At 42.5% G+C, this 25,875-nt stretch overlaps 1 protein-coding gene and 2 non-coding genes across 6 annotated transcripts in view; 2 read left to right on the top strand and 1 right to left on the bottom strand.

The window, feature by feature from the left end:
• The window catches only part of NR5A2 (nuclear receptor subfamily 5 group A member 2), a 148,151-nt gene extending 142,518 nt beyond the window's left edge, over positions 1-5,633 (bottom strand). For 2 of the 4 annotated variants that reach the window (XR_013417335.1, XM_001110202.4), the window contains exon 1: positions 5,230-5,633. Coding sequence is in view for 2 of the 4 variants with exons in the window: in XM_001110202.4 (XP_001110202.1) it covers positions 5,230-5,293 (64 nt within the window). In the remaining 2 variants the exon portion in view is untranslated. The remainder of the gene's footprint in view (positions 1-5,229) is intronic. The other 2 variants (XR_013417324.1, XM_001110281.4) reach the window with 2 other exon arrangements.
• A 13,548-nt stretch (positions 5,634-19,181) lies between these two features.
• LOC114674806 (U6 spliceosomal RNA) lies at positions 19,182-19,288 on the top strand. The gene has a single exon (XR_003725907.2). It is a non-coding gene; the product is annotated as a U6 spliceosomal RNA (small nuclear RNA).
• Positions 19,289-25,421: 6,133 nt separating this feature from the next.
• On the top strand, positions 25,422-25,530 carry LOC114674892 (U6 spliceosomal RNA). Its single transcript, XR_003725986.2, has one exon. It is a non-coding gene; the product is annotated as a U6 spliceosomal RNA (small nuclear RNA).
• The last annotated feature ends 345 nt before the right edge of the window (positions 25,531-25,875 follow it).

Genomic DNA, 25,875 nt, shown 5'->3' with positions numbered 1-25,875 from the left:
CCTTTCCAGGAAACTCCAGAGTAGGGGACCAGAAGTGCCTTCATCCCACCCCACTCAAATCTCAGTCCTCCCAGATGCGATTTCCACTCTGCTCTCCATACACTACTCCCTATGCCACCCTTCTGAATTCTAGAAGGATCCAAATCTGATTTCTACTGTAGAATGGAAAGGAAGATTAAAAAGCCACTTATAAATGTGTTTCTTAAGCTCGAAATGTCTCTTGGAGGAAAGTTTACATAGACCAACATTGTATTAAATCATAATTCCTTTATATCAACAAGAACAAGTAGTTACTACCTTGGAGAAAGAGTATGTATTTCAGAATATTTCTTGGGCTCTGTTTACAGTTCATTCTCTTGACAAGCTGAGTAAATTACTTGACCTCTGATTCCATTCTTTAAATCAGTAAAATTGGGTTAACAAAGTAAGCTTTATAGTTAAATGAGATAGTGCCAGGAAAGAAATATACTATGCTGGAGATACACACACACACACACACACACACACACACATCTCAGTTCCCCTTTGTCCTGCTTTCCCCTTAGCTTCACTCAAACTCATCATTCTGTAAGAAAACTAAAAAGGGAATCACTAACCATTCTAGGACCACCTTCCAGTGGGATGTGCTTGTTAACTTGATTGTCTTGCAGGACTTGACAAAGTCCTTGGAGACAATTACATTTATCACCAGATAAAACTGCTCATGTAAGTGCTCATGGTCATCTGCATTCAGGTTATTTGGTGTTTAAAAGTTAAACTCCAAATATCTTTTCTTACTTAGCAACCACACAAAAACATACATAACAGCTTCCCAAAAGACTAAAGAAGAGGCAACCTTTATCAACTGGCCTGGTCAGTTTTAGTTCACATGGTTTTCTCAAGCTTGACCTCTCCAGATCATATCGGTCATATTTCAACTCTTCCCCAGGGCCTCCCCAGAGCACAATGCCCTCCAAACTCCTGAAGTTCCTTGAAGCTAACTGGATTTATCTGAGAAGTGTCTTCCAATAAGGTGAAGCGTGAAGAAGTGCAACTCAAAGAACTAGCTTTATCCTAAGGTAGACTCTAGACCTGTAGAGTGAAGTTGTCTTGCCTGCCTAGTGCATCCCTGGGGGTGGGGATTGGGTTGGCCTGTAGGTGGAAGTCTGACAACATGCCCTTCTCTAGCTCAGCTCATGTTCAAGGCTGAATCCAAGATAATCCTAGACATTGTGTCTGGTGGAGGGGTCAAGTAAAGGAGAGAAGCATTAACAAGCCTCTGTTCTCCGTTCCTCTATAAATCTCTCTTGGTTTATTAGAAGAGGTGTTAAAGATGCCGGGTGCAGTGGCTCACGCCTGTAATCCCAGCACTTTGAGAGGCCGAGGCGGGTGGATCACTTGAGGTCAGGAGTTCGAGACCGGCCTGGATAACATGGTGAAACCCCATTTCTTCTAAAAATACAAAAAATTAGCCAGGCGTGGTGGCATGCACCTGTAATCCCAGCTGCTCGGGAGGCTGAAGCAGGAGAATTGCTTGAATCCCAGGAGGCTGAGGTTGCAGTGAGCCAAGATCATGCCATTGCACTCCAGCTTGGGCAACAAGAGTGAAACTATGCCTCAAAAAAAAAAAAAAAAAAAAAAAAAAAAATTCCCTTTTTTTTTTTGAGATAGGGTCTCACTTTGTTACCCAGGCTGGAGTTCAAGGCATAATCACAGCATCCTCGACCTCCCTGGCTCAAGTGATCTTCCAACCTCCACACCCAAGCCCTAGTCACTGGGACTACAGACACATGCCACCACAACCACACACAGCTAATTTTTTTTTTTTTTGTAGAGACTGGTTCTATGTTGCCTAGGCTGGTCTCGATCTCCTGGGCTCAAGTGATACTCCAGCCTCAGTCTCCCAAAGTGTTGGGATTACCAGTTTGAGACACTGTGCCTGGCCTAAGAACTCTTTTAACTCTGGTCACAACCTGTGGATCCAGGCCAGAAAAGAGGAATCTGAGAAGCGCTGTTTTGGAGATGGGCGGGGGCATGGAAAGAAGGGAGGCTCCGGAGTTTAGCTTCCCAGAAGAAACTGGCAGCCTAAGCCTGAGCTGCGAGAATCAGAACATGGGCTTGGGTGGTTAGCATTCTAAATAAAGCTGGCTGGAGGTTAGGGTGACATAACGGCTATCACACTTTCCACTGATGACGTCTACTTTCAGAGATCCTTATGAGCGCAGAGCTTGGTGGAGGTTATCACTGAAATAAAATCAGACTCAGAGTGTTCAGGGGACCAGATAGCAAGCCTCATATTACAGACTCAATACAGTGTTTGCACTGTGTATCATGTACCCCTAAGTATGCAGACATAACCTTCTGTGGATAATATGCAATATTATAATGAATGCATAAAATATTCTGCAAATGCAGTTAATTTGAAGAATTATGGAAATTTAATATGAATCAAAGCACAATATTGGGCACATTGTGGGAGTTGTCAATAAATACTTGTTTCATGTATAACATATTTCCTACCACACAGATAAGGCTCTTTTCTTAATATAGGTAAATATAAAAAGCCTCTAAAGTTAGTACTGCATATTATTCAATAGAATCATCCTATCTGGGAGAAAGAAGAAAACAGAGACGAGAAACCAAGAGTTTGACCAGCGTCCCAGAGTTAGTTAACTTTAAGGGAGCAATCTAGTTATAACCTGAGCGTGCTGCTCTTACACTACATTGAATGATTATCTTGCAGGTAGGCAGAAGGAACAACTTTATCTCAATTCTGCTTTTCTATACAAGCACAGACATCTACACAAAACTTTCATGTAACCATCAGTGTGCATACAAGATGTAGTCCCTAGTTAAAAACCATGGAGTCGCTTTTTAAATAAAACGAGGCCCATTTCCTAGTACAACACAACTGAATTAAATGTAGAATTGTAAACCCTGACTGATGTCTACATACACCGGGCTCAGTTTTGTGAACGACTCAACACAACCCAACTTGCAATTTGCCATCTGAAAGCTACTCTCGAGACCCTCAGTCACTCTCTACAGCTGCACCCGTGGGTTCTTCCCAGTGGGGCTGCCCTGGGCAAATCAGAAAGACCCATTCAAAGAGCATCTCTCCTTCAGGAATCGGGTCAGGCCCTTCAATGCAACAGTTCAGTCTGATGGCTCCTCACCGCCCTCTCTTCCTCTGCCTCAGCCCTTTGGATGGCTCTGTCCAGCCATTCACCCTGGGAACGACGGTCAGCACCCTCCTGGAGGCTACGAGGTTAAACAGACGATCTCTCGGTGCCAAAGTCGCCTCGGGGTCACTAAGATGTTGCAGATGCGGACACCTCACAACCACCTGCGGGGCTGCAATACCAGGAGGCGGAGGGGGTGTGCTTGAGTTGGGAAGGGGCGGGTGGCTGCGAATAAGATCCTGAAAGAGGTCTCTTTTACCGGAAACTGGAATTTTGTTATCCCGGAATCCGGCGCCCGGAAGTGCCTGCACAGGTTTAGGATGTTGGGGTAGGCTCGCTGAGGCCAGGGGAGAGCCTTCTTCGGTACTTTTCTTGAGGCTTAGTCCCCAGCAGCCTCTCATGGGCTGGACCGACAGTCCTCCGGTTCCCAGCCCTCTGCGGTGGGACGGATTCCAAAGCTGCAGGTGTTCTCTGTTTACGCTCAGCGTGTACCCGCCTCGGTTCCTTGCTATGTGAGTTGCGGGTGCGGTCGGTGGAAATACAGTTCTTCCCGGGTTGCAGAGAGAAGTGCAACAGCGTCTCCTTCCCCTACCTTACCCTCTTTAATTCACCCTTGGGGTCTGGGGGAGACAGCGGGGGATCGGCGTGTGTGGTCTCCCGACCCAGCTCAACTCTATTTTGGCAGCGACCAGCTGGGGCTGCGCGCGGCAAGAGCCCAAGACCGCCCGCGCGGGCGCGAGCCCCCGAGCGCGCGTCCCCCGTGCGCGCTCAGTCCGCGTCTCCCGCCCGAGCGCGCTCTAGCTGCGGCCCTCGCCACGGAGCGGGAGCTGCGCGGAGCTGCCGGGAAGGACTCCTCGCCTGCACACCGCGGCGGTTCAGACCGACGAAAAAGATGCGAAATCGTTTTGTGCTTCTCTCTCATCTTTCTTGTGCCTGTATTTTCTGTGTTATCTGCAGAACAATTGATTGTGTGTTACACCCTGCTTGCCTTCCCCGTGTTTTCTTTTTCGTAAGTATAGAACATTTTTGGTAAACATTTCCTCAAGTGATATACTTTAGGGTGTAGTTGGCCCATAAAAAAAAGCAATCACTGCATTCTGTGGAGTCAGCTGACTCGGAAGGAAAAAAGAGGAAAAACTCAAGCCTGGGTTTTTCTTTCTTGTTACAATGGAGCTGAGACTCAGAGCTCATGACAGGCCCCTGCAAATTCGGAGGGAAGTTCCAGTCCGAAAGCCTAGGAAAATGCTACCAGAAAAGACACAGGTCCTTCAAAAACCGGGGGAAAGGCAGAAGGGCATGACTTCCAACAGACAATTACAGACCACTGAGAATCACTTCCCTTTAGTCCTTTACTTTTAGGATTAATTGAATGTAGTCTTGCTATAAAATTCACAAGTTTGTAACTCTATTTTTTAAATGAAAAGTAGCTTTATTTACTTATTTCTGTTTGTAAAAACAAAATATACTAATTGTTGCAAAAAAAAAAAAAAAAAACAGTAGCTCTTAACTTCAAATCCTTTATTAGTGATGGTCTAGTTTTTTGGGTTTTATTTTTTGGCGGGGGGGCATGGCTTTCATTCCCCAGGAAGATAAAATGAAAAGTTTTTACAGTATAAGCAGAGAATGAGACACCATACTTTTGTGTGGGTTGAAAAGTAACAAATACTTGACAGCTATCTGTTAAAGTTTGATCAGTGATCAGTCAATATGATTAACTTGTTTCAAATTGTTCAAATTTTAGCTTATTATTTCTGATTAAAATTATCAGCAAATATTAAAGTTGAAATTGTTAAATTATAAATTATATTTTCTCGCTGTTTAGGCTAATAGAATGCCACCAGTAAACACTAGATATAATGAATAATATTCATATGTTGAAATATTCATTTGCTTTTTTTGAACTGCAAGAAAGATAAATGTGTGATACACATACATGGGCTTATTATGTGCTTTTAATAAACATAATAGGAAAAGCCATGACTTAAAATGCAAAATCCATCAATGAGATTAAATTATATGTATGTACTAGCAGAATAAATAGATGATCAATAGAGCAACTCCTACTTACCAATAGGTGTAAGTCCGTGCTTTAAAGACTCTTGTAAATCCCCAGTATCCGAATTAGAAGACATTCTTAGTGAAATTATAGGCAGTTCTTTGGCCTAAAGCAGAAATCATTGAGCAAAAGAAAAGTGCAGCTTGTCAAATTTCGTGGCCTTGGGAAGGACACATCAGACTACGGTAACCCTTAGTGAAAGTTAAGAAAAAGCAAAGGGAAAAAAAAATCCAGAATTCATAAAGTTACAAGCAAGTCTTTCCCTGGACTCTGTACTTTTTCCAACATTAGTGACCTGCTGTAAACCATGTATCCAGTTTCATGATGATTTCTAATCAGAAGAGTGGAAACTTTTGATAGGCTTTGACTCATCACATGACTCTATGCAGGTTGATAAGAGGACCCTGTTATAAAGTGACAGCAAAAGAGATAAGAATTCTTGCCAGATAATGGCAAAGAAATGATTAACTCAGAAGTGGAGAGGTGCTGTGCAGCACAGAGTGGAAAGTTGTAAAACTGAGGGGTCAGAAGATCAGACTTAGTGGATAAAACTACAAACCAGCTAACTAACTTAGTCTAACTAAACTTTGGCTTGTGACATACCCCTTGATGTCGTCACCTCTTTGCATAGAGGAGGACGGACATAGCTCTTCTGACCTCTGTAAATATATTTTAGATGAAAACATTGGCAGACATTAATTCTTTAAGTGATGACTACAAATGTGATCGACACTCTGAAACACTAGAGGTAGCATTTCCAAGCTTATGGTCATTTATTTATTCATGTTGTGGTCAACCAACTTTTTTATCGGGCCTATTCATTAGATGAGGAGTTAACCTTAGCTTGTTTCTACATTGGTCATATGGCTAAAACACAATCTATCTCTTTATCCCCAAAAAGTAAAACTTATGCTTTGAGATTAATGCTGGCAAACTGATGAATATGTAATAGATTTTTCATAATTATAAAGTTATTATTCTTAGGCCGGGCATGGTCACTCACACCTGTAATCCCAGCACTTTGGGAAGCCAAGGCAGGCAGATCACCTGAGGTCAGGAGTTCAAGACCAGCCTGGCCAACATGGTGAAACCCCATCTCTACTAAAAATGCAAAAATTAGCCAGGCGTGGTGGTGCAGCCCTGTAATCCCAGCTACTTGGGAGGCTGAGGCGGGAGAATTGCTTGAACCTGGGAGGCAGAGGTTGCGGCGATCTGAGATCGTGCCACTGCACTCCAACCTGGGTGACAGAGTGAGACTCCATCTTCAAAAACAATAACAACAACAAAAAAACAAAAAATGATTTTTGTTTTTGAGACAGGGTCTCACTCTGTCGCCCAGGCTGGTGTGCAGTGGCATGAACTCAGCTCACTGCAGCCTCCGCCTCCCGGGTTCAAGCAATTCTCCTGCCTCAGCCTCCCAAGTAGCTGGGATAACAGGGGCGAACCACCATGCCCGGCTAATTTTTGCATTTTTAGTAGGGACGGGTTTTCACCAGGTTGGCCAGTCTGGTCTCAAACTTCTGACCTCAGATGATCTACCCGGCCTCCCAAAGTGCTGGAATTACAGGCATGAGCCACTGCACCCAAATTGGCCAAAATCCCTAATTTTAATATTGACACTCCTTTTAAACTAAGTAAATGCAGGTTGTGTGTATGTGTACAGATAATTTTTAACTCAATATATAAACATTTGTTGTAACAAAACTTCATATATCATTTGATGGATTTAGTAGTCTTTGTCTAAAGATTCACTTTACAGAATTTATGGTCTATTTATTTATTTAGAGATGGGATCTCACTCTGTAGCCCAGGCTGGAATGGAGTCGTATAGTCATAGCTCACCCAACCTCAGACTCCTGGACTTAAGCAATCCTCCTGCCTTAGCCTCCTGAGTTAGGACTACAGATGTGTATCACTACACTTGGCTGATTTTTAAAATTTTTTGTAGAGACAGTGTATTGCTGTATTGCCCAGATTGGTCTCCTGGGCTCAAGCAATCCTCCTGCCTCAGCCTCCCAAAGTGCTGGGATTACAGGTGTGAGCTACCTGTAAACCCAGGACAGTCATTTTTTTTCCTTTTTCTTTTCTTTTTTTTTTTGAGACAGAGTCTCACTCCATTGCCCAGGCTGGAGTACAGTGGCACAATCTTGGTTCACTGCAACCTCTGCCTACCAGGTTCAAGCGATCCTCCTGCCTCAGTCTCGCTAGTAGCTGGGATTACAGGTACATGCCACCATGCCCGGCTAATTTTTGTATTTTTAGTAGAGACGGAGTTTCGCCACATTGGCCAGGCTGGTCTCGAACTCCTGACCTCAGGTGATTCACCTGCCTCAGCCTCCCAAACTGCTGGGATTACAGGTGTAAGCCACCACATCTGGCCCTTTTTTTTTTCTTTTGTTTTTTATTCAGATTATTGTTAGTTATTTCCCCTCTTGCTTCACTTCATGTCAGTTGAAATATAGCATCTGAAAGTGCTCTCCACTACCTTTCAGCTGTGCTGCTGGCTCTGAACCTTGCCCAAGATCAACTTGCCTTTATCAGGTTTGGGTGGCTTGGGGTCTGGGTGACCCCTGAAGTCAGAATCAGAAGTGGCCACAGCCATGACTTGTGGTCCTCTGAGTATAAGAAATGTCCCCAGTTGTATATCCTCACAGTCTCATGAAAGTAAGATTTGGTTGAGTAGACCTGCTCATGGAAGGTGGGTAGTTTCCAAGTGGCACTGGTACACACCAAGTGAAATAACTGGTAATCCTGGCTGTCAGCGGAGCCAGGTCAACTTGCTGATATGCATGCTGTTTTTCCTTTGAACTTTAAGTTCTTATGTACACATAAACAATCCATCCTACTTTTCATTAACACCATGTTAGGTATTATTTTCTTAGATCGATATTTTTCTTTTAAAGAAAAAAAAGTTATACGGTGGATTTTAAAATATTGTTATTGAAAACAATGATTTCTTCTTTGATTTTAGATGGAAACCCAGAAAGGACCTTCCTCCCTCCCTCCCTCCCTCCCTCCCTCCCTCCCTTCCTTCCTTCCTTCCTTCCTTGTTTCCTTGTTTCGCTTTTCTTTCTTTCTTTCTTGACAGAGTCTCACTCTGTCACCCAGACTGGAGTGCAGTGACACGATCTCGGTTCACGGCAACCTCCACCTCCCGGGTTCAAGTGATCCTCCTGCCTCAGTCCCCCTAGTAGCTGGGATTACAGGTACATGCCACCATGCCCAGCTGATTTTTGTATTTTTAGTAAAGATGAGGTTTCACCATGTTGGCCAGGATGGTCTCAAACTCCTGACCTCAGGTGATCCACCCGCCCCGGCCTCCCAAAGTGCTGGGATTACAGATGTGAGCCACTGCACCCAGCTAATTTTTGTATTTTTTTGTAGGGACAGTGTATCACCATGTTACCCAGGTTGGTCTCAAACTCCTGGGCTCAAGCGATTCTCCTGCCTCTGCCTTCCAAGTATATGGAACATATATTTCTATGGATATATTTTGCATCTGTAACTGCTTTGAAATACGTAGGTCTTCTTTTACACATGCCAAAGTGTTGGATACATATTTCTTGAGGCCTTTCATATCATTCAGTCCATAAAATTACATTGTCCATCAGATCCTCTCAATGCACTGGTTATAGCTCTAACTGTTTTCCTGAGGAAACCACTCAGTTTTGGTTGCTGAATGCAGCCTATATAAGCACAAATCATGAGATCATGGTAAGAATGAAGGCAGGGTAGCAGGGTGGTTAAGAGCCTAGGATTTGAGGTCAGAAAGCTCAGGGCTTCCATTTGTGCTTTGCCCCCTTCTCGGTGGCAAAGTAATGCTTGGCTTTTTTTTAAGCCTTGAATTCCTCATAAGTAAAAATGACAAAAATGATGAAATCCAGTAGTTTTTGTGGTAAGATGTAAATGAGAAATAAAGTACTCAGTGTCATGTCAGAGAAAGAAAGCACTCAACGTGTCATCAAAAGTGAATATGGAGGCTGGGCGCAGTGGCTTACACCTGTAATCCCAGCACTTTGGGAGGTTGAGGCAGGTGGATCACTTGACGTCAGGAGTTCAAGACCAGCCTGGCCAACATGGTGAAACCCTGTCTCTACTAAAAATACAAAAAATTAACTGGGCAAAGTGGTGCACGCCTGTAATCCCAGCTACTCAGGAGGTTGGGGCAAGAGAATTGCTTGAACCCAGGAGACGGAGGTTGCAATGAGCCAAGTTCATGCCACTGCACTCCAGTCTGGGCGACAGAGTGATACTCCATCTCAAAAAACAAAAAACAAAAAACAAAAAAAAGTGATTATGGGCTATGTGACTTGGGATCTTAAGTGAAAGACACATCTTCCTTAGTGGAATTTTAGAAGACATACTAAAGTTTCTGTTTTTGGGTTTTGTTTCTGACACCAATTCTATCTTAGTCACGTACACTATTAGAGACCTTATAGAAGACCTCATAGGATTCATATAATTAAACAGCACCATAAAGTGATTTGTGGCTGGGCACGGTGGCTTAACACCTGAAATCCCAGCATTTTGAAAGGCTGAAGCAAGAGGTTCACTTGAAGGCACGGGTTTGAGACCAGCCTGGGCAATATAATGACACTTCATCTCTTAAATAATAAATGAAATAATGATAAATAATAAGGAATAAGGAATAAATAAGTATTTATTAATAATAATAAATACAGGCCAGGCACGGTGGCTCACACCTGTAATCCCAGCACTTTGGGAGGCCGAGACGGGAGGATCACAAGGTCAGGAGATCAAGACCATCTTGGCTAACATGGTGAAACCCTGTCTCTACTAAAAATACAAAAAAATTAGCCAGGCGTGGTGGTGGGCGCCTGTAGTCCCAGCTACTCGGGAGGCTGAGGCAGGAGAATGGCATGAACCTGGGAGGCAGAGCTTGCAGTGAGCTGAGATTGCACCACTGCACTCCAGCCTGGGCAATAGAGTGAGACTCTGTCTCAAAAAATAAAATAAAATAAATAATAATAATAATAATAATGAATACAAATAGTAAAGTGATTTACTTTTCTTCTTGTCCTTTCTGTATATGGTTAACAAAGCATGTAACAGCACAAAGATTGAATTTCATGCTATACTGTCTGCCTCTAATCAGACATAATTGTTTTTAAGAATGTACAAAAAATTGGGAATGGTAGTATTACCAGCTTGCCTAATAACTCCTAACAGAATCTTTAAAAGATACTATTTGCGATTTGTCACTCTCTTGCTTTCCTATAAAACTCACTGGCTTGTTGAGGAAACATTATATTAATGAGTTACTTTGGTCCTTTGAAGCTTATCCATCAGGCTGATTGAATAGAAATAGGTACTCAGTACTTTGTGAGAAATGAACATATTTTTCTGAAAGTGAGGCTAGAGTAATGTTCACATGTGGTACAAATAACAGATGCTTGGAACTCAGCCTCAGTGACAGTTAACAAGCAATTTATGTTCTGGCCATGCTGTGGGGAGGACAAAAAACAAATCACACCCTGAATTTTTGTGTTTATTTTTTCTCAATCAAGGTATCATCTGACCCTTTCCATTTGGCAAGTGTGGGCATTTTCCATTACAACATTCTGTTTTAAGTACCTTCACTACCTCACTTGATACCACAACATAGAATACTTATAATGACTCACATTTACAAGAATATGTTTATAATGATAAAAAATATTTGCTAACAGATTTCAGAAACGATTTGTAAATTATTGACAGATAACTAATGACTCTAAGGCATCTTTGCCAAAATCCAAAAAGTATTCAACAATGTCACCTGAACCCATATTGCATGATGATGTTAAAGTGTAGTTAATGAATTACAGTCACTGTAAACTTCCTGACAACACTATTCCAAGACATTATGACATATCTATTAGGAATTGATATTCCTGCAAAATTGGATTTATCATGAACCCCTTGCATGAGCAAACTGGAAAGGCCCTTTCAGTATGTTTATAATATGGGTTTATTAAGAGCAAACACCTTAAAATTTTCATCATTCAAATAGACTGATTGCATCAGATCTGGGGGAGTTTTTAACAGAAGGCTTGTAAGTACTGAACCACTTAGTTACTTCCAAACCATTGCTTAATAGTGCATTTTTGCTTGTACTCTTTGCTAACAAAGGCATTTGTCGCTGATTTTGTATAGAATCTGAGCTAGGGTTGGCACTTTTTTTTTTTTAAAATCAACTTTCTTAATAATCCTCTCCTCTGCCAAATTATATAAGATGATGGAATGGTACATTTTGGAAAGGAGTGACTAAGTAAAGATTTCTTCTCATTCTTTTAAATAACTGTGAGAAATGTGGCACCTGGCGGAAAAGATAAGTGACTTTTACACAATACTATTATGGCCAGGTAAATATTACTCACTTTTTGTAACACTAATAATTAAACAGAGCCTTAGTCAATCTTTTGGCAATTGAAATGTTTAAGACTTTACTCTCCTGTAGGCTTGTGCTGAGTTCCCCACGTTTATCACAATCTATGATCTGTGTCTGATGGCTCATAGTTTATATCTTTATTTAGAGTAAAAGAAATACACTCAGTAGCATTTTGTTTCAATTTAAGGCCTTTAAAGACATTTAAGCAAACAACTAAGTGATCTAAATTGTTTTTAAAAGAGGAAACTGTAGCATATCCAAAGTGATTTCCCTAGGAATCACAGCATAATTATTATTAAAACACAATTATTATTAAAACACGAAGCTACAAAATAGATCTCAGGCATTCTTTTTTTTTTTTTTTTTTAGACAGAGTCTTGTTCTGTTGTCTAGGCTGCAGTGCAGTGGCACAATCTTGGCTCACTGCAACCTCCACCTCCTGGGTTCAAGCTATTCTCCAGCCTCAGTCTCCCAAGTAGCTAGGACTACAGTCACATGTCACCACACCCGGCTAATTTTTGTATTTTTAGTGGAGATAGGGTTTTGCCATGTTGGCCAAGCTGGTCTCGAACTCCTGACCTCAGGTTATCCACCTGCCTTGGCCTCACAAAGTGCTGGGATTACAGGCATGAACCACCACACCCAGCCATCTCAGGCATTCTTAATTCTTGAAATTGAATGTTATGTGTTACCTAACAGTCTGGCAGACTACATAAATAAAACAATCATTCAAATAATAGATTTTCCTCTAGACTGAAATATTTTATGTGGGTGAAACTTACATGGGTTAAGTTATATAACCCATATGAAAATGAGTTATATAACTCAATTTCGATTTATGTTTCAGTTATTTTAATGAACTTTTTCTTTCCCCTCTCACTCTTTTGTGAAATAAGAAAATACAAATAATATTATTTTTAATAAAAAATAAAAATAAAGTATCTGGGCGTGGTGGCTCACACCTGTAATCCCAGCACTTTGGGAGGCTTAGGCAGGAGAATCACTTGAGCTCAGGGGTTCAAGACCAGCCTGAACAACATAATAAGACCTCATCTCTATGAAAAATAAACAAAATTAGCTATATGGTGGCATACACCTGTAGATCTGTGATTAGTCAAAATATCAATCTACTAACTGTAATAGGATAATAGCATAAATGCATATATGTTACATGTTCTATTATATTTGAGAAAGAAAGAATAAAACCAAAATGGAAAGAGTTAATTGGCTGGGCTTGTTGGCTCACACCTGTTATCCTAGCACTTTGGGAGACTGAGGACGGCAGATCACGTGAGGTCAGGAGTTTGAGACCAGCCTGGCCAACATGGTGAAACCCTGTCTCTACTAAAAATACAAAAATTAACCAGTATGGTGGCATGCACCTGTAATCCCAGCCATTTGGGAGGCTGAGGCATGAGAACTGCTTGAACACAGGAGGCAGATGTGGCCACTGCACTCCAGCCTGGGTGACAAAGCTTCTCAAAAAAAAAAAAAAAGAAAAAGAAAGAGTTAATTAAAAGACACTGAGGATACTTAAAAAGGTCACTTTGTACTATATGAATTTGTAAAAACAAAAAAAGTTTTTAAAAGATAGCCTCACTTTCTACCTTTTTTATTTCCATGAATCTGACAATTTACACCCTCAAGCATTATTTTGATACTAAATATTAGCATTTTAGATTTTCCTGATCCATTTGCATTTTTCAGAAGGCCATGACCTATCCACTTTTTCTATATTTACCTAATAATTAAAAAAAAAAAAGAGGCTTATGTGGTGGCTCACGCCTGTAATCCCAGCACTTTGGGAGGCCAAAGTGGGCAGATCACGTGAGTTGGGAGTTTGAGACCAGCCTGACCAACATGGAGAAACCCCATCTCTACTAAAAATACAAAATTAGCCAGGCGTGGTGGCACATGCCTGTAATCCCAGCTACTCGGAAGGCTGAGGCAGGAGAATCGCTTGAACCCGGCAGAGGTTGCAGTGAGCCAAGATCGTGCCATTGCACTCCAGCCTGGGAAACAAGAGTGCAACTCTGTCTCAAAAAAAAAAAAAAAAAAATTGTGCCTTTTTGCTTTAAGATCATTTAGTATAATCTCAAGCTTTAAGATCATACAAAATCATCCTAAAACTTTATTTTACTTATACTAATATTAGGATACATTAGAATTGGAACAGCTGTGTTATTAGAAATGTGATTTTTGACTACATTTTCAAGCCTTCTTTACGTCTATACACTCACATATTATTTCTACATGTTCACTTTTTTATCTTCATTTTTTCTTTTTGCGTTTTTAAAAAATAGAGATGGGGGTCTCACTGTGTTGCCCAGGTTTGTCTCGAACTCCTGGCCTCAAGTGATCCTCCCATCTCAGCCTCCCAGAGGGCTAAATTACAGGCATGAGCCACTGTGCCTGGCCATTTCTACACTTATTCAGCACATGATTATGCTAGACACTCTCTTAAGTGCTTTACATGCATTCTATCACTTAGTTTTTAAAAATATTTTATTTACCTCTATTTTATACATGAGAAAAATTAACGCTTGAAAATTTTAAGTAATTTGACCAATGCTACACAGATGGTATATGATTGATAGAGCTGGACTCAAATCCATGCCTGACTTCAATGCTATTATACTGCTTGAAATGCTATTATAATGCTTGACAAATTATTTTGTGAATGTAATGATACGTATGCCTGGCACATGACAGCCAATACATTTGCTACCAATATTAATATTGCTGGTATACAGCAGAGAAACTCAAAGAACTGTAAACAGAGTTGGTAATGCATTGTGTCCTTATATATGTCTTTCAGTAAACATATGCATAATGCCCCAAATGAAACTCATTCTTTTTCTTTTTGAGATGGGATCTCCCCCTTGTTGTCCAGGCTGGAGTGCAGTGGCACGATTTCAGCTCACTGCAACCTCTGCCTCCCAGGTTCAAATGATTCTCCTGCCTCAGCCTCCCGAGTAACTAGGATTACAGGCTCCCGCCAGCACACCTGGCTAATTTTTTGTATTTTTAGTAGAGATAGGGTTTCACCATGTTGGGCAGGCTGGTCTTGAACTTTTGACCTCAGGTGATCCACCTGCCTTGGCCTCCCAAAGTGCTGGGATTACAGGTGTGAGCCACCATGCCTGGCCAGATATTTTTCATTTTGAATGCCGCTTAAAAAAAAAAAAAAAAAAAAAAAAGATAGACCAAGCACAGTGCCTCATGTCTGTAATCTTAGCACTTTGGGAGGCTGAGGTGGGAGGATCACTTGAGCTCAGGAGTTCGAGGCTACAGTGAGCTACAGTGAGTACAGTGATTATGCTACTGTACTCCAGCCTGGGGGACATTGAGACCTTGTGTTGGCACAACAAAAGAGTGAAATATCAGAATTCATAGTCTAGAAGGAAAAAAAGTGAAGTATTCATGGGAAGAATTTATTGTTGCATGAGCAATCAAGGCAACTATATGAGTGAAAGAATCAAGCAAAAAAGGAGAAAATAAAGTATAAACATATGATCACATTTGTGCATTTATATAAAAGTCTGTATGCAAAAAGAGATTAAAACAATTTAGTGGACAAGCAAAAGGAAAGATATATGAATCACCTGTAATTCTGACATTCTGAGATCATGTTTTAAAGTATTTTCTTCTAGTAGATATCTATGTATTTAAATATTTAAATATTGGCTGGTCCTGTAATTCCAGCACTTTGGGAGGCCAAAGCAGGATGACCACTTGAACCCAGGAGTTCAAGAGCAGCCTGGACAGCAAAATGAGACCCCATCTCTACAAAAAATAAAAAAATTAACCAGGTGTGATGGCATGAATGTGTGGTCCCAGTTAGGCAGGGGCCTGAGGCAGGAAGATTTTTTGAGCCTGGGAGGTTGAGGCTGCAGTGAGCCCTGTTCCCTCCACTGCATTCTAGCCTAGGAGACAGAGTGAGACGTTGTCTCAAAACAAAAAACAAAAGCAAAACCCCAAGTTAAATATAGACAAAATTGTAACATATTGTGTATATTGTTTTATATCCTGCTGTTTAAAACCATTACCATGACTGGGCTGGATGGCTCATGTCTCTAATCCTAGCACTTTGAGAAGCTGAGGCAGGAGGATCACTTGAGCCCAGAAGTTTGATACCAGCCGGGGCAACATAGAGAGAGCTCCTCTCTATTAAAGAAATTTTAGGCTGAGCACGCTGACTTACACCTGTAATCCCACTACTTTGGGAGGCCAAGGCTGGCAGATCATTTGAGGTCAGGAGTTTGAGACCAGCCTAGCCAACATGGTGAAACCCTGTCTCTACTAAAAATACAAAACTGAGCCAGTTGTGGTGGCGCACACCTGTAGTCCCAGCTACTTGGGAGGCTGAGGTTGGGAAAATTGCTTGAGCCCAGGAGTTGGAGGCTGTAGTGAGCTATGATTGTGCTACTGCACCCTAGTCTAGGTGACAGAGTGAGACGCCGTCTCAGAAAAAAAAGAAAGAAAAAAGAAAAAAAGGGACAAGAAAAGCAGAGAGTTGTAAGGTTAAATTATTTTCCCAAGGTCCACTGGCCAGGAGGGACTGGGGCTGAGATTCGTGGGTCTATCTAATCCTAGAGCTTGAGTGCTCATCACTCTGCAGTACTGTCTTCTTTATTGACCTGGGACCAGATCTGGCTTCAGGGTTTGTCAAATAAGGTCAGTGTGTCCTGTCACTCACCAGGGTAAATTACATAGCCAGTATGGCTGCTAGTCTTTTCTCCTTTTATAGTTTGGCAGATGGTTATTGACATTCTTGTAGTACTATACGGTGATCTCAGACAAATCCTGTAGTAGGAAACCAAATCAAAAAGGTCAGAATGTCCTCTGAGAGACAGTAGAAAGAGCCTGGTTTCTGTGTACCAAGCTAAAGGTATGAAGTGGTCATGCCCTTTTTCCTCCCCAGTTGTGAGGCTTAGACTGTCTGAGAGTTACATCCGTCATCTCTTTGCTTCTGAGTCATCAGTGAACAGAAAATTGAGGACAATCAGTAGACACAGGGGACAAGGAGTGGGATGTTCTATAATAAATGGTGGAAAGGAAGCACAATGTCCATTAAACAGGCAGGTGATATTAACCAGGTACATGACAACACTGAAACCTATTTTATTTTTAAATAAGAGATGTGAACCCTGAAACTCCAACAGTTGAGAAGCTAAAAGTTAAAAGGCATGAGAATATATTTTGTGCAATCCCAAATTTATAGGCTTGAAGAGAACCACAACCTAGAGTGCCAGGAGCAAACAAACTACTTTAAAGACACAAGCTTTTTATTTTTATTTTTTCTTTAGAGGCAAGATCTCACTTTGTCACCCAGGCTGGTGTGCAGTAGTGTGATCACAGCTCACTGCAGCCTCAAATTCCTGGCCTCAAGCAATCCTCCTGCTTCAGCCTCCCAAGTAGCTGGGACTACAAGCAAGCAACTGACACATCTGTCTAATGTTTTTATATTTGTAGAGATGGGGCAGTCTCACTATGTTGCCCAGGCTGGTCTCAAACCCCTGGCCTCAAGTTATCCTCTTGCCTTGGCCTCCCAAATTTCTGGGATTACAGGTGAGAGCCCCTGCACCTGGCCAATGTGCCCTTTTTTTTTTTTTTTTTTTTGAGACGGAGTCTCGCTTTGTCGCCCAGGCTGGAGTGCAGGGGCGCAATCTCAGCTCACTGCAAGCTCTGCCTCCCGGGTTCACGCCATTCTCCTGCCTCAGCCTCCCAAGTAGCTGGGACTACAGGCGCCCACCACCCCGCCCGGCTAGTTTTTTGTATTTTTTAGTAGAGACGGGGTTTCACCGTGTTAGCCAGGATGGTCTCGATCTTCTGACCTCGTGATCCGCCCGTCTCGGCCTCCCAAAGTGCTGGGATTACAGGCTTGAGCCACCGCGCCTGGCCTAATGTGCACTTTTTAACTGAGATGCCCAAGCTTTCTAATCACAGTTCTAGTAAAATGGCCATGAAGAGTCCATTTTGGTAGGGGAATTAGAGCAGAATGACAAATAACTGCACATTCTTGCTGGCCCAGATTCTACATTTCTTTGTTCTGATATGATGAAATTTTAAAATTTTTATAAAGTGGCTGCCCAGCTGGAGGGAGGTTTAAGGAATGCTTTCCCTTTAGTTAGTTCATTAAAAGTAAACACAGTTTTGTGTTCTTTCCTAAATCCAGTCCCAGTACTGTGGTTAGTTAGGCTTGTCTGCAGCTAATCATTGTATCAGAGATTTGGGGTGTCAGTTAATGGGCTAATGATTTGAACAATTGACATTGAATTTCTTTTCATAGTAACACCTAAGGTAAGCTCCATACCTTTATGACTAGGATGGATGCCAGATTTGACTTCTGATTTGGCTATCTGATGAACTAGAGGCATTTAACAAAAAAATTAATGTGACTTTGCTCTACACCATCTTTGGATAAAGTCCTCAGTTTTGTATTCAGTACAGCACTAAATATTCTTTACACAGTTTGTTGAGAGACTATTTTTAAAAATCAGCCTTTATGTAAGAAAAGTATAGGTTATTCTTTCTTTCTTTCTTTTTTTTTTTTTGAGATGGAGTTTTGCTCTTGTCACTCAGGCTGGAGTGCAATAGTGTGACCTCCGCCTTCTGGGTTCAAGCAATTCTCCTGCCTCAGCCTCCTGAGTAGCTGGGATTACAGGTGCCTGCCACCACGCCTGGCTAGTTTTTGTATTTTTAGTAGAGATAGGGGTTTCACCATGTTGGCCAGGCTGGTTTCGAACTCCTGACCTTAGGTAATCCGCCCACCTTGGCCTCCCAAAGTTCTGGGATTACAGGTGTGAGCCACTGCGCCTGGCCAGGTTATTCCTTCTTTCTTTCTTCCCTCTCTCCTTCCCTCTCTCTCTTCCTCTTTCTCTCTTTCTTTCTCTCTCTCTCTCTCTCTCTCTTTCTTTCTTTCTTTTCTTTCCTTTCTTTTTGATGGAGTCTCACTCTGTCACCCAGGCTGGAGTGCAGTGGCAGAATCATAGTCCACTACAGCCTTGAACTCCTGGGCTCAAGCAATCCTCTCACCTCAACCTCCCAAGTAGCTGGGATTACAGGTGCGTGCCATCACACCTGGCTACTTTTTGCATTTTTAGTAGAGACGGGGTTTCACTATGTTGGCCAGGCTGGTGGTGAACTCCCAATCTCAAATGATCCACCTACCTCAGCCTCCCAAAGTGCTGAGATTACAGGTGTGAGCCACCTTGCCTGGACAGGTTATATTTTCTTTTTTTCTTTTTTCTTTTTGAGATGGAGTCTCGCTCTGTCGCCCAGGCTGGAGTGCAGTGGTGCGATCTCGGCTCACTGCAAGCTCAGCCTCCTGGGTTCACGCCATTCTCCTGCCTCAGCCTCCCGAGTAGCTGGGACTACAGGCGCCCACCACCACGCCCGGCTAATTTTTTGTATTTTTGGTAGAGATGGGGTTTTACCGTGTTAGCCAGGGTGGTCTCGATCTCCTGACCTCGTGATCCACCCGCCTCGGCCTCCCAAAGTGCTGGGATTACAGGCGTGAGCCACCGCACCCGGATGACAGGTTATTTTTTCAATTAAAACAATAGATTAAGTGCTCACTTCAGCAGCACATATACCAAAATTGAAACAATACAGAGAAGATTAGCATGGCTCCTGTGCAAGGATGACATACAACTTCATGAAGCATTCCATATTTTAAAAATTAACACAAAGAAAACACACACACACACACACAAACCCCTATAGATTAAAATATATCCTGAATCCGGCAGGTGTGGTGGCACACACCTGTAATCCCATCACTCTTGGGGGCTGGAGCAGGCAGATTGCTTGAGCTCAGGAATTCCAGACCAGCCTGGGCAACATGATGAAACCCCTTCTCTTTTTTTGTTAAAAAATTTTTTTAAAAAAAATTTTTTGTTAAAAATTTTAATTTAAAATGTGTATTTAAAATTAAAAAATATATATATCCTGAATCCATCATTAAGCAGCTCATGTTCTATCTCTGTCTTACTCTGCGGGCATATCATTAGGTTATTGTCCTCTTGAAGACATTTCTTTTGGTTTTCTTTTTTCTTTCTGAGACAGGGCCTCCTATTGCCCAGTTTGGAGTGCAGTGTTGCAATCTTGGCTGGACCTCCTGAGTTCAGGTAATCCTCCTACCTCAGCCTGCCTAGTAGCTGGGCTACAGGCACGCACCACCATGTCTGACTAATTTTTGTATTTTTCTGTAGAGACAGAGTTTCACCATGTTCCCTAGGCTGGTGTTGATCTCTTGAGCCCAAACGATCTGCCTGCCTCTGCCTCCCAAAGTGCTGCGATTATCCTCATGAGCCACTCTGTTCAGTTGCCCTTGGTTTTCTTAAGTCTCAAGTAACAGAAAGCCCAGACAACTGTCTTCAACAATAAGAAAAATATACTCTCCCTCACCCAATAAGAGATTCAAAGGTGGGGCAGCCCCAGTGCTGCTTAATCCATGGCTCAGTGACCTCATCAGGGCCCCATTTCTTTCTATCACTGTCATTGTCAACGTGTTGACTTATCCTGTGACAGCTTTCGTTGTTGCGGGGTGGCTGCAGCAATTTTAGGAATCACATTGGAATAACAACAACAACAAAAACAATGTCCAATGCAAGAAATTAGGGTATTCTGTTTACTCTTTCTTTTCTCTCTGTCTCTCTCTCTCTCTCTTTCTTTTCCTTTTTTTTTGAGATGGAGTCTCGCTCTGTTGCCCAGGCTGAAGTGCAGTGGCCGGATCTCAGCTCACTGCAAGCTCCGCCTCCCGGGTTTATGCCATTCTCCTGCCTCAGCCTCCCGAGTAGCTGGGACTACAGGCGCCCGCCACCTCGCCCAGCTAGTTTTTTTTTTGTTTTTTTTTTTTTAATAGAGGCAAGGTTTCACCGTGTTAGCCAGGGTGGTCTTGATCTCCTGACCTCGTGATCCGCCTGTCTCAGCCTCCCAAAGTGCTGGGATTACAGGCTTGAGCCACAGCACCCGGCTCTTTCTCTCTTTCGTAGACAGAGTCTTGCTCTGTCACCAGGCTGGAGTGCACTGGCACAATCTCGGCTCACTGCAACCTCCTCCTCCCAGGTTCAAGTGATTCCCCTGTCTCAGCCTCCTGAGTAGCTGGGTCTACAGGCATGCACCACCATGCCCGGCTAATTTTTTGTATTGTAGTAGAGACTGGGTTTCACCATGTTGGCCAGGAAGGTCTTGATCTCCTGACCTCGCGATCCACTTACCTTGGCCTTCCAAAGTGCTGGGGTTACAGGCATAAGCCACTGCGCCAGACCCTCTTTTTTCATTCCAGAAAAGAAATACTCCAAATAAAGCCCCTGGAAGTTTTCTCTTTTTTTTTTTTTTTTTTTGATGGAGTCTCTCTCTGTCACCCTAGAGTGCAGTGGCACAATCTCGGCTTACTGCAACCTCTGCCTCCCAGGTTCAAGCGATTTTCCTGCCTCAGATTCCCGAGTAGCTGGGATTACAGGTGCCTGCCACCATGCCTGGTTGATTTTTTTTTTTTTTGTATTTTTAGTAGAGTTGGGGTTTCACCATGTTGGCCAGGCTGGTTTCAAACTCCTGGCCTCAAGTGATCCACCTGCCTTGGCCTCCCAAAGTGTTAGGATTACAGCGGTGAGCCACCATGTCCAGCCAGGTTCCTCTTTATGTCATTGATGAGATACTAGTCACATGCCCACCCCATAAATCAGTCACTGGGAACGGGAATGGAATGGCCATTAGAATATTCAGGATTTATCCTTGAGCTGAGCTCACTATAGGGTTACTTTTCGTTTTCTTTTCCTTTTTTTTTTGAAACGGAGTCTTGCTTTGTTGCCCAGGCTGGAGTGCAGTGGTGCAATCTTGGCTCACTGCAGCTTCTGCCTCCCGGGTTCAAGCTGTTCTCCTGTCAGCCTCACGAGTAGCTGGGACTACAGGCACACGCCACTATGCCTAGATAATTTTTGTATTTTTAGTAGAGGGATTAGACTATATTGGTCAGGCTGGTCTCAAACTGCTGACCTGATGATCCACCCGCCTCAGCCTCCCAAGGTGTTGGGATTACAGGCGTGAGCCACCGCACCTGGCCTTATAGGGTTACTTTTCTAGAGAGGAAAAATTGGGTGTCTGTTGGCAAGGAAGAAAGAGAATAGGTTGGGGTAAGCAATCAATACTGTGTGCCATGTCCCTTAAATGTTTTTCTCTTGCCCTCGGTAACACCTATGACATTTTAGCAATCATTAATTTCACGTAAGTAGGCAGGACAGAGTTTGCAGAGTTGGAATGGGACAGTCTGTTTGTGGAGGACTTAATATCCTGAGGCAGAAAGGAGGCTTACATGCAATGAGGCAAGAGAAATGTACGTGGATCATTTAGCTTGAGTTCAAACCTATCAGCAAACCATTTCTTAACCAACTGTGTTAAGATATGATGTACAACAGGTGAAAGCCCTGGTAACCAGAAATAAACCTGAATCCAGACAAAAAGCTTAGAAAGCCTGTATTTCCCCAGGATTTTATGCCAGCAATACAGAAGCTATAAAAACTGCCACCAACTGACCAGGGCACCTTAATGACCTGGGCAGTCATTATCATAATGCACCGAGAGATTGCAGAAAGAAAACAAAATTGGTCTCTGGGTATGGTGGCACATGCCTATAATCCTAGCACTTTGGGAAGTCAAGGCAGGAAGATTACTTGAGTGCAGGAGTTTGAGACCAGCCTGGGCAACGTAACAAGATTCTGTCTCTACAAAGAAAAGAAGAAAAATTAGCCACGTGTAGTGGCAATCGCCTGTGGTTCCAGCTACTTGGAAGGTTGAGGTGGGAGGATGGCTTGAGCCTGGGAGATGGAGGCACAGTGAGCTGTGATTGGGCCACTGTACTCTGCCTGTGTGACAGGGTGAGACCTTGTCACAAAAACAAAAATAAAAACAAGAAAGAGAAAAGAAAATTGAGCTTGTCAGAACATTCACAGAGAACTGGCAGAAGGTAGAATAAAAATGTATGTGGTCCTCATATATAGATATTATCTCATTTGAAAATTCCACTCCTGTCTTCTATCTAATAATAATAGCAAACATTGGCTGGGCTCAGTGGCTCACGCCTGTAATCCCAGCACTTTGGGAGGCTGAGGCGGGTGGATCACGAGGTCAGGAGATCGAGACCATCCTGGCCAACATGGTGAAACCCTGTCTTTATTAAAAATAGAAAAATTAGCTGGGCATGGTGACCTGCGCCTGTAGTCACAGTTACTCAGGAGGCTGAGACAACAGAATCACTTGAACCCAGGAGGCGGAGGTTGCAATGAGTCGAGATTGCACCATTGCACACCAGCCTGGGTGACAGAGGGAGACTCTGTCTCAAAAAAAAAAAAAAAAAAAAGCAAAAAAAGCAAACATTTAAATAGGAATTACTGGGGACCTAACCCTGTCCTACATACTTTATATTAACTAATTTGTTCAACAACCCTGTAAGGTACTATTATTATCATCACTCCCATTTTAAAAATGAAAGAAGAACTGAGGAACAGCCAGGCATGGTGGCTCATGCCTATAATCCCAGCATTTTGGGAGGCCAAGGTGTGCAGATCACTTGAGGTCAGGAGTTCGAGACCAGCCTGGCCAACACTGTGAAACCCCATCTCTACTAAAAATACAAAAATTAGCCAAACGTGGTGGTGCGTGCCTGTGGTCCCAGCTATTCCAGAGGCTGAGGCATGAGAATCGCTTGAACCCAGGAGACGGAGACTGCAGTGAGCTGAGATCATGCCACTAAACTCCAGCCTAGGCAACAGAACAAGACCCTGTCTAAAAAAAAAGAAAGAAAAGAAAAAAACTGAGGCACAGAGAGATTGTGAAGAGATTGTAAGTGGAAGAAACAGAGACTCCATTATTTATTTTTTGCCCCTAGCCACTATTCCCTATGGCTTCTTTTAGGAAGCTTGAGCCTGTCAAAGATGCCACTTTGATAAGCTTTTGCCTTAACAAGTTATTTCACTTAACTCTAGTAAAGAATGTTATACTACATGAGCATGTTAAATAATTCTTTGACCATTAGTTTTCTTACTAGTTTTTTTTAATGATTGTTTTGTGTTTAACAACATTCTCTAAGTTTAAATAGAAAATTCAAGCAAGACTTCAGTTAACACCACTGACAAAGAGCTAGAAATCATACATTGTTCATTTGTATGTGTGTATGTGTGTGTGTTACAAGGGGACCTTCTACTGTGACAATAAATAATCTTAGAGGCAATGATAATTATATTTGAATGTTCAAGTCACTGTTTTTTTAGAATACCCTTAAACACATAATTAGGTCTTTTATTCTTATATTCTAAAAATGTTTAATTAGAAAAGGTCTGTTCATCAATGGATGAATGGATAAACAAAATACGGCCTATATACACAATGGAATATTATCTAGCCATTAAAAAGAGTAAAGTTGGCCGGGCGTGGTGGCTCATGCTTGTAATCCCAGCACTTCGGGAGGCTGAGGTGGGCAGATCATCTGAGGTCAGGAGTTCGAGACCAGCCTGGTCAACATGGAGAAACCTTGTCTCTACTAAAACTACAAAAATTAGCTGGGCGTAGTGGTGGGTGCCTGTAATTCTAGCTACTTGGGAGACTGAGGCAGGAGAATTGCTTGAACCCAGGAGGCAGAGGTTGCAGTGAGCTGAAATCATACCGCTGCATTCCAGCCTGGGTGACAGAGCAAGATTCCATCTCAAAAAAAAAAAAAAAAAAAAAAAAAAAAAAAAAAAGTGAAGTTGTGCTATTTGCAGCAACATGGATGGAACTGGCGGTCATTATGTTAAGTGAAATACGGCAGGCATAGAGAGACAAATATCTCATGTTCTCACTCATACGAGGGAGCTAAAAAGTAGATCTTATAAAGATAGAGAGTAGATTAGTGGTTACCAGAGGCTGGGAAGGGTAACAGGGAAAGGGGGATAAACAGAGGTCGATTAATGGGTACAAATACACTTAAAAGAAATAAGACCTGGTGTTCGATAGATCAGTAGAGTAACTACAGTTAACATTAATTGACTGCCCATTTAAGTTTGTTTTTGTTTCCGTTTGAGACAGGGTCTCCCTCTGTCACGCAGGCTGTAGTCCAGTGGCACAGTCAGGCCTCACTGCAACCTCAACTTCCCACACTCAAGCAATTTTCCAGCCTCAGCTTCCCAAGTAGCTGGGACTACAGGGTGTGCACCACCAAGCCTGGCTAATTTCTGTATTTTTTTTTTTGTAGAGAAGGGGTTTCACCATGTTGTCCAAGCTGGTCTCAAACTCCTGGGCTCAAGTAATCTGCCCTCCTTGGCCTCTCAAAGTGCTGGGATAACAGGGGTGAGCCATCACACCCGGCCAGGATAGAATAATTAAAATAGCTATAAGAGAATAACTTGAATGCTCCTAGTATAAAGCAAAAATAAATATTTAAGGTGATGAATATCCCAGTTATCCTGATTTGATGGTGTAAATGTATCAAGTTATCCCATGTACTCCAAAATATGCGTCTCTAATATGTATCAATTAAAAAGTAGTGCTCGGGCCAGGTGTGATGGCTCACGCCTGTAATCTCAGCACTTTAGGAGGCCAAGGAGAGTGGATCATTTGAAGTCAGGAGTTCAAGACCAGCCTGGCCAACATCGCGAAACCCCATCTCTACTAAAAATACAAAAATTAGCCAGGTGTGGTGGTGCACACCTGTAATCCCAGCTACTCGGGAGGCTGAGGCATGAGAATCACTTAAACTCGGGAGGTGGAGGTTGCAATGAGCCAAGATCCCACCACTGTACTCCAGCCTGGGTGGTAAAGTGAGACTCTGTCTCAGGAAAAAAAAAAAAAGTTCTCATATACTAAAAGCTGGAACAATACAGAGCAGATTAGCATGGCCCCTGTGCAAAGATGACACACAAATTTGTGAGGTGTCCCATATTTATTAAAAATTTTTAAATATGTATTTAAAAAAAAAGTAGAGAGCAGTGGCTCACACCTGTAATTCTACCACCTTGGGAGGTTGAAGCAGGAGGATCGCTTAAAGCCAGGAGTTTGAGACCAGCCTGCGTAATATAAAGAGAACCCATTTCTAAAAAAAATTGTTTTAAATTAGCCAGATATGGTGGCACATGCCTGTAGGATCAGCTACTCAGGAGGCTGAGGCAGGAGGATTGCTTGAGCCCAGGAGTTTGAGGCTGCAGTGAGCTATAATTGTGCCACTGCACTCCATCCTGGGTGACAGAGCGAGACCCTATTTAAAAAAAAAAAAAAAGATAAATAAATAAAAT

The sequence above is a fragment of the Macaca mulatta genome, chromosome 1 (genome assembly GCF_049350105.2).
Source record: "Macaca mulatta isolate MMU2019108-1 chromosome 1, T2T-MMU8v2.0, whole genome shotgun sequence".
Classification (NCBI taxonomy): Eukaryota; Metazoa; Chordata; class Mammalia; order Primates; family Cercopithecidae; genus Macaca; species Macaca mulatta.
The sequence above is the reverse complement of the archived record's forward strand: the minus strand, read 5'-3'. Positions and strand labels throughout refer to the sequence as shown.